Raw genomic sequence first — 8,258 nt, forward strand, 5'->3', positions numbered from 1 at the left:
GGCACCCCGGTAGCCATCCCCCGTTATCCATCCCGGTATCCACCCGGCGCGCCGGCATCTCTCGCTACCCTCTCTGGTACCCACCCCGGCACCCACCCCGGGATGCACCCCAGTGCATCGACATCCCCCAGTACCCACCCCGATCGCACCCCAGCACCCGCCGGGCACCCACCCTGACAACCCACCGCGAACCGACACCAGCGCCCACCGCCCGGGTACCCCTTCTCTCTGCAGGAGAGCAGAGGACTGCGAGCAGGAGCAACCCTGCGAGGAGCCGGACTCGTGACAGGGGTGGCGCAGGGCACTTAGGGGTACGCACCGCCGCCGAAACCCATTTGAGGGAAGAAAACATCAAACCCCCATTGCCCCTTTGCAAGCCCCCCGAGATGGGGGAAAGGGGGAAGCAGCACAAGGGTGCGCTGTGCCTTTAAGGGGTCCCTGCCCTGCTGCGCACTGCAGGCTGGGAATTGTAGTCCTTCAGCACAGAGCGCCCCGGAGGGGCTGCGGGGCTTGAACTAAACATCCCAGCAGGCCCCGCGGCGCCGGGCTGGGGCAGAGGAGGTACTTATGGCGGCGGAGTGGAGCGCTGTTCTCCTCACCTGCCGCCGGGGCCATGGCGGTGTGTCCGCCCTGCAGCGAGGCAAGTGGCGGGGCGGGCGCCGCTTCTCCCTCCCTGCGCGCGGCGGCAGGACCGGCTCTTAACGCCGCCCGCCTCTCGTTTGGCAGAGCTGGAGGTGCGGCGGCTGCGGGGCGGGCTAGGCCCGCGTCCCCCCGCGCTGCTCCTGGCCGTGGAGGACCCCTGGGCCCGCCTGGGCAGCGGCGGTGCCACCCTGAACGCTTTGCTGGTGGCGGCCGAGCACCTCAGCGCCCGGGCCGGATGCACGGTGAGAGGTGACAGCCTCTGGTGGGTCCGGGCAGGCTGTAAGTCAGGAGGGAACGCTGGAAGTGATGGGGGGTGCCTGTCCTGTCTCCACTGACTGTTCCCTGCTGTCCTCTCCCAGGTGGTGACCGCTGACGTCCTGAGGGATGCCCGCATCCTCATCTTGCACATGGTGAGAGCCGACTTGCAGCCCAGCATGGGACCTCTCATTGCATCCACTCCCTCAGGGTGATCCCCTATATTCTCTGTCCCACCAGGGCCGCGACTTCTCCTTCGATGACTGTGGCCGTGCCTTCACCTGCCTGCCCGCTGAGGAGCCCGGCGCCCCAGCCGAAGCACTGGTCTGCAACCTGGACAGTCTGCTGGGGACCATGACACACCGGGTCTGTGTGGCCTGGGGATGGGGCCCTGGGGATGGGTTTGGCTCCCAGCAAGATGGAGACGGTGTTGGGTTCCTGGGCTTCTTCCCTGCCGTCCCTGAGCACGCGGTCCTTCTCTTGGCAGCTCTGTGTGGGCTCCCCACCTGGTGTCTGGGTCTGCAGCACCGACATGCTCCTCACCGTTCCCTCAACACCAGGTGAGTGGATACCAGCCTTGCTTCCAGCACCTGCTTTGGCGTGGGATGGGGTTCTGTGAACCAGCAGCACAGCTGCTTCAGCTGTGCTGTGCTCCCATGAGGATGCTCAGCTGTTTCTGCCCTGTGTGTGGCTGGGAGTATCCATTGTGCCTGCAGTGAGGTGGCCAAGGCTGGATGCTGCTGCCACTTCCACTGCTGTGGTCCAGGTTTTCAGGCAGTTGTGCCAGTGTGAGTACATGTACTGCCCCTGTGGGACTGATCTCTGTCTCTCCCCCCAGGGATCAACTGGGACGGCTTCCAGGGTGTCCGAGTGATCGCAGTGCCCGGGAGCCCAGCATATGCCAGGAACCATGGGGTCTACCTCACCAATGAGCAGGTTGGGGCAGCTCCCCCTTCAAGAGGCATCCCTTGGAGGTGCAGGGATCCCCAGTCTTGGATCCCTTGGATGCTGAGGTCTCAGCACTGCTGTGGCTGCTTGGCTTGGGTTCCCTGAAGAGCCCACTGGGATGGTTCTGCTCCTAGGGGCTGGTGCGTGACATCATCTACAAAGGCACGGAGGCCCAGATCCAGCAGTGTGCAGGGCCAGATGGCACCGTCCCACTGGTACAACAACACTCAGGCGTTGGTGACCCTGCCAGCCCCGTCCCTTGTGTCACCACAGCTGCAGCCTCAGCCCTGATGTGCCTGGCAGGTGTGCGGGATTGTTTTCTTCTCCTCGGATGCTGCTGAGCAGCTTCTGGCCACCCATGTCATCCCTCCTCTGGACGCCTGCACCTACATGGGGCTGGACTCGGGGGCACCGCCCATCCAGGTGACAGCCCCTCTGTGGGGGACGGGACCCTTTGCCACACAGGTGTCACTGCTGGGCATCTCTGTAGGGTCTGTTTGCCCTCACGCTGCCAGATGTGGGAGGGAGCACCCAGTAGCAGGGTGGGGTTCAGGATGGCTGAACCCAACTAGTCCCTTGTCTCCCCAGCTCTCCCTCTTCTTCGACATTGTGCTGTGCATGGCAGGGGGGATGACAGAGGAAGATTTTGTGAAGGGTGGTGGTGATGCCAGTGTGAGGAACGCACGCTCCGTGCTGTGGACGGCTCTCCGTGGCTTCCCTCTTAGCATGGGTGAGTGCTTCCTTCCCACTTGTAGTGGAGTGTCCCTGCCCAGGCAGTTGTGACTGGGTGATCTTTAAGGTCCCTTCCAACCCCAGCCATTCTATGTTTCGGTGCTGCGGTGAGTGCATGTGATGTGACCCATTCTTGGGCCCACTTCCCTGCATGGGTAGAGATGGGGTGGTCAGGATCTGAGAGTCGTCTGTGTCACCCCACACCTGCGGGTCCCCAGGTCTTCACTGCTGCCCCTTCAACTGGGGATGTTCAGCCTGGCTCACGTGAGTGTCAGTCACACCCACTTTTTTTTGTCAGTGTGCTGAAAGCTCTCCTGTCCCCCCCAGCCTGCATTCCCAACGCATCCTACGACTACATGACTGCCTCTGCGAGCGACCACATCCGCAGCCTGACTCTCCTGCCTAGCTCTGCCAGCCACCTCCGCTTCTGCAAGACAGCCCATTCCCACGTGGATGTATGTCCTTCCATCCCCAGCCTTGCTCATGCGCATTTTTTGGGGGCTGCTCTGGGCTGTGTGCCCAGCCCCTGGTCCCACGTGTCTCTGTGCCCTTGGCAGCAGCCCTGTCTCTTGGAGGATGGCTCTTCAGTCACCAACTGCCTGCTGGAAGGAGCTGTGCATCTGGCAGCTGGCAGTGTCATCCAGCACTGTCACCTCCAGGTACATGACTAGGATGGGGGTGATGCACAGCTCCCAGTGCACTGAATGGGCAGTAGGGTGACATGTTGCTGCCTAGGATGGAGGAACCACAGCTGTGAGATTTGGGGTGCCCTTCCTCTTTGGGGCTGCCTTTTGGCTGGTGCTGGGCACCCTGGTGGCTGTCACCCTCTGCAAACAAGGGGTTGAGGCTGTCGCTTCTGGTCTGTCCTGAGCTGGGAACCATGGCAGACCCTCTCCTTTGGGGGCTCTGTTATGGCTGTGAGTCCTGTAGGCTGTTGCCTGGCCTGAATTTCTGTAGTCTGTGTTTCTGCAGCCTTGTGACAAAACTACGTCCTGCCACCTGGCTTGTGCTGGCACCAGCTTGTCTCTCAGGATAGTTATCCCATTCCAAGGTCAGGATATGGCTCTGATTTGGGGGCCAGCCATGCCACTGTTGCTTCTTCCTCAGGGTCCCCTGGTGATCGGTCCCGGCTGCCTCCTCTCGGGCCTCGACGTGGACTCCTCACCAGCCCTGCGGGGCTGTCCCCTGCGTGATATTGTCCTGCAGGGCCACCACGTCCGGCTGCGTGACCTGCCCTGCCGCGTGTTCACTCTCACTGGCCGCCTTGATGACTGGCAGGTGCGGGGGCAATGAGATGGCACAAGGCTCCCAGCAAAGCTAAAGTGTGATCAGCCCCTCTGTGTCCCTGCAGAGCCCTGTGGAAAAAGCCACCTACCTGAACGTGCCCTGGGCTGAGTTTTTCCAACGGACAGGTCTACGGTAGGTAACGTGTCAGAGTGGGACAGGAGACCCAGCTCCTGAGGTGTCATGACCACCCCAACCCATCTCACATTCCAGCTCCTCTTCTGGAAGGTGTCCTCGAGCCCCAGGGCAATGTTGATGGTTTCTCCCTCCTTCAGGGAAGGGGACCTTTGGGATGCCGAGACGCCGCGGAGGAGCCGCTGCCTGCTCAGCGCCCGGCTCTTCCCGGTGCTGCACGCCCGTGAGGCGCTGGGGCTGGAGGATGTGCTGTGGCTGCTGGGCCTGGCCACAGTGGCCAGTGAGCAGCTGGTACGCTGGCGGACGGCCTGGCGTATGTCCTGGCAGGAGCTGCTGCCCTGCCTGGACACAGAAGCTGAGCTGGGTGCCCGCCAGGCTCTGTTCTTCCTGCAGGGCCAGCGCAAGGTGCGGCGGGTGCTGCTGGGGCGCCAGGACAGCAGCCTCCTGCCGCTTGCCTGCAGTGCCGTCCACGAGGGCTACCACAAGGCCATGCTGAGCACGCTGGATGAAGGTGAGCTGGACTCATGAGCTGTGTCTCTTATCAGGACTGTTCAGTGCTCCCCACTACCTTCAGTGATTTCCCCCCCCTATTGCAGGGGTGTACCTGCAGGGCATCCAACAAACCTGGGTGGGTGCAAGCCATTCAAGTCCCTCTCCCCTGGGGGTAGCTTATGGCAGAAGCTGGTTGGGGTACAGTGCAGTCTGGTTGTGCTTTGCTACCTCCTTTTATTTTATTTTCTAGTTGCCTCCACAGCCAGCGATGCTGGTGTTGCGGCACGGGCACTTGCCTGTATTGCTGAGGTCCTGGGCTGCATGGCACAAGGGGAAGGAGGCTTGCGGAGTGGTCCTGCTGCCAACAGGGAGTGGGCCTCAGCTTTTGGGCGCCTGGAGAGTGGGGACATTGCTGGTGGTGTCCAGGAGCTGGCTGCTGAGCGGCAGAAGTGGATGAGCCGGTGAGGCCGGGGCTGGCAAGAGGCAGCTGCCCCATTCCCATTCCAGGCATTGGTGCTGTCATGGAGATGTGGCAGTGGGCTCAGCTTCTCTTATCCCAGGCCAGCTCTGCTGGTGAGAGCAGCTCGGCATTACGAGGGGGCCGAGCAGATCCTCGTCCGGCAGGCAGTGATGTCCTCATGCCAGTTCATCACCGTGGAACAGGCGGAGCTGCCACCCTTGGGGCACTGGGTGCAGGTGGTGTGTCCAGCCCGCCTGGACCTCTCTGGTGAGCACGTTCCCTGAGTCAGATGATCCTTGTCTCACCCCTGTGGTGCTGGGGGAACAGGAGTAAGGGTGCCCCGGGAGGCTGATGGTGAGTGTTGGCAGGTGGCTGGAGTGACACACCCCCCATCACCTACGAGCACGGGGGGGCCGTGGTGGACGTGGCAGTGCTGGTGGATGGGTGCCGGCCCATTGGCGCCCGGGTGCGGCGCATTGTCCAGCCGGAGCTGCGCCTCGTCAGCCTCAGCGGGACGCCCCGGAGCGAGGTGGTGGCAGAGCTGGTGTGCCAGGAGCTGGAGCACTTACAGGATTACTGCCAGCCACATGCACCAGGTGAGGGGTCACCTGCCAGCCTGGCTCTGTACCTGCGATGTCCTGTTGGTGCCAGGATGGCCCTTTTTGGGGCCAATGGGATGAGGGAGCAGGTAGCACAGCAGGCATCAGTTTTACTTCTTTTTTGTTTGCAGGAGCCCTGCTCAAAGCTGCCTTTATCTGCACCCAGGTTGTGCAGTTCCCCTCACAGAGACCCTTGCGGGCCCAACTGATGGAGAGTTTTGGGGGAGGCTTTGAGGTACACACCTGGTCTAAGCTGCCCCATGGGTCTGGCCTCGGTAGGTCTGCTAGGAAGGGGCTGGGTGTCCCTCACTGGTGCCTGGGAGTTTCTCCTGCTGCCATTGCCAGGATGGGGCATCCTCCTTGCTGCCCCCCAACCCCCAGGGACACAACAGTGCCTCACTGCCCTGGCCCCACCTGTGCTCCCTCCAGGCACCAGCAGCATCCTGGCAGGAGCAGTGATGGCATCCCTGTACCGGGCAGCAGGGAAGGCTGCCAGCACTGAGTCCCTTATCCATGCTGTGCTCCACCTGGAGCAGAGGCTCACAACAGGTAGGGCCTGGGGGAGCAGCTGACCCACAAGGTTGGGGTCCCAGCAGTGACTGATGACCCTCTGCCCTGCAGGGGGTGGTTGGCAGGACCAGGTTGGTGGGCTCATTCCTGGCATCAAAATCGGGAGGTCGAAGGCCCAGCTGCCACTCAGAGTGGAAGTGGAGCAGATCCTGGTCCCTGATGGTTTTACCCAGACTCTGAACGATCACCTGCTGCTGGTGTACACGGGGAAGACTCGCCTGGCCCGCAACCTACTCCAGGTAATGCCTGGGTGCCTCTGGGTGTCACGGGCTAGCCTCTGCTCCCCCTGTGGCCTTTGGTGGCATCCCCTTCACTTGTGCAGAGCTTTGCCACCCCAGAAGGAGCTGGCACCCAAAGGCCAGGTGTTGCCAGAACCAGGAGGACAGTGACAGGGACATTCTGGCCTCTTGCAGGATGTGGTGAGGAACTGGTACGCCAGGCTGCCCTCCATCGTGCAAAATGCTGACGCGCTGGTGAGCAATGCTGAGGAGTGTGCCCAGGCCTTGAGGCAAGGTGTGAGCCCCCTTCCCTAGACCAGGTTGGACCTTTTAACAGCTGAAGGAACACAAACTTTCCCAGGGAGAGGCTGGGCAGTCTTGGAGGGGAAAAAGGCTGGAGCGTGCAGGCTCTTGCAGCTGCAGAAGCTTCAGAGCCCTGAGCCCACCCTCACCAAGGCAATACCCCAAAATTCAGGCTTGAACAAAGATTTTGAGGAAGAGGGGGTTAGACATGCTGAATATCGATTAGCAGTGCGCCATTGGTGACAGGGCTGGGGACCATGCCTGGTCAGTGCAGTGGGTTTATTTGGCTGCTGCAGAGAGGAAGCTGGAGAATTAAAGCAAGCAAATCCTCCCCCTGTGGAGTATTAAAAACAGCAACGTGACAAGGCTGGGGTTGCCTGCTTGGCCAGAAGAGCTGGGAGGAACTGGAAAAGAGAAGGCAAAATTTAGCTTGGGCTGAGCATGTTTCTGCCCTTTGGGTGAGAAACAGAGACAAGTAATTTGCAATATTCCCTCCTCTGCAGGTGACCTACTGCTCCTTGGCAAGTGCCTGGACTGCTACTGGCAGCAGAAGAAGTGCATGGCCCCGGGCTGCGAGCCGCTGGCCGTCGGGCGCATGATGGACGCTCTCCGGCCCTACGCCTACGGGCAGTGCTTGGCTGGGGCTGGCGGCGGCGGCTTCCTTTACATCTTAACCAAAGCCCCTCGGCAGAAAGAGGCTTTGCACCAGATCCTGGCAAACACTGAGGTGAGCTGTGAGCCCCCCACTGTCGCAGGCAGCTTGCAGCAGCCTTATATAGAGCATGAGGAGCATCTCTCCCCACCACACATGGGGTGTGATTGCTTGTTGTTCCAATGCCCTCCCTGGGACCTTGGAGGTGAGAAGGGGTCCTTTCCTGGCTCCTGCCCCAACTTGTGACTCTCTTTTTCTAGGGACTGGGCAACTTCAGCATCCACAGCATTGAAGTGGACACGGGTGGTTTCTCCATGGAGGTCGTGGGATGTGATACGAAGGATGGTGCTCACCCTGGAGGGGACAGGGCTGTGTGAAGGCCTTCAGCCCTGGCCCATTCCTGGCAGATATCCAGAACAGGTGCAAGGAAATCCCCACTGCTTTAGGGGAAGCTTCTTCAGCCAGCTCCAGCCGGTGCCTTAGGTCTCCATATGGCCTTTTTGTGCTGCTACTTGCCCAAAAGCCAGAGCCTGGAGAAGTTCTGACAAGTTGTGCAGGCAGGCAAAACTACCCCTGGCCTTGGAGGGACAGTTTGCTAGGGCCTCCAGCCTGATTTTGGTGTTTCACTCCAGTTTTTACAGTTCTCCAAAGGGAATAAGCTAGCATTTGTGATGCTGCATCTAGCAGGAACCTTCCTGCTCTTCCAGCAGCAGGACCCAAGCTGACTGTTCAGCATGCAATGATCCTGCACCAGCTGGATGTGGAATCAAGACCCTCTCCTGTCCTGAGGCACTGTTTCCACAGTGAAATAGTAAATAGCGAAAGCAAGTTACTAGTCCGTGCAGTGTCTGAATAAAAAAAGTTTGTTTTCAGCATGTTTGTGCCCCTCTGCCCTAGCAGGGCTGCTCTCTCTCTTCACAGAATAGCAAAGGCCCAGCATTGTGTGGGAAGAACTTTTCCAGGGGTGG

General features: G+C 60.6%; 1 protein-coding gene across 9 annotated transcripts; it reads left to right on the forward strand.

Moving 5' to 3' along the window:
- The first annotated feature begins 560 nt into the window (after window positions 1-560).
- FCSK (fucose kinase) lies at window positions 561-8,165 on the forward strand. Of its 9 annotated transcripts, none has more exons than XM_053953145.1 (23): window positions 561-640; window positions 727-884; window positions 1,002-1,052; window positions 1,138-1,263; window positions 1,385-1,457; window positions 1,736-1,833; window positions 1,980-2,060; window positions 2,149-2,268; window positions 2,434-2,575; window positions 2,905-3,032; window positions 3,135-3,236; window positions 3,685-3,855; window positions 3,929-3,996; window positions 4,137-4,507; window positions 4,739-4,949; window positions 5,049-5,215; window positions 5,317-5,544; window positions 5,679-5,822; window positions 5,977-6,096; window positions 6,169-6,356; window positions 6,531-6,630; window positions 7,142-7,365; window positions 7,551-8,165. In XM_053953145.1, exons 1-23 carry the CDS (start codon window positions 568-570, stop codon window positions 7,665-7,667), a joined length of 3,261 nt encoding a protein of 1,086 aa, XP_053809120.1. In that variant the 5' UTR covers window positions 561-567; the 3' UTR covers window positions 7,668-8,165. The 9 variants fall into 9 exon arrangements, with proteins under 9 accessions (XP_053809120.1, XP_053809121.1, XP_053809122.1 ...); XM_053953146.1 differs by having other exon boundaries at window positions 3,138-3,236; XM_053953147.1 differs by lacking the exon at window positions 2,149-2,268 and having other exon boundaries at window positions 1,980-2,148; window positions 2,471-2,575.
- Window positions 8,166-8,258: the final 93 nt, after the last annotated feature.

The sequence above is a fragment of the Vidua chalybeata genome, chromosome 11, assembly GCF_026979565.1.
Source record: "Vidua chalybeata isolate OUT-0048 chromosome 11, bVidCha1 merged haplotype, whole genome shotgun sequence".
Taxonomy (NCBI): domain Eukaryota; kingdom Metazoa; phylum Chordata; class Aves; order Passeriformes; family Viduidae; genus Vidua; species Vidua chalybeata.

What these genes read in the sequence shown, in the direction of transcription:
- FCSK (XM_053953145.1), top strand. Translation starts at nt 568, where the DNA reads ATGGCGGCGGAGTGGAGCGCTGTTCTCCTCACCTGCCGCCGGGGCCAT. An exon ending in TCTACCTCACCAATGAGCAG is followed by an intron (nt 1,834 to 1,979) that starts GTTGGGGCAGCT and finishes TTCTGCTCCTAG; the next exon opens with GGGCTGGTGCGTGACATCAT. An exon ending in GGAGCAGAGGCTCACAACAG is followed by an intron (nt 6,097 to 6,168) that starts GTAGGGCCTGGG and finishes TCTGCCCTGCAG; the next exon opens with GGGGTGGTTGGCAGGACCAG.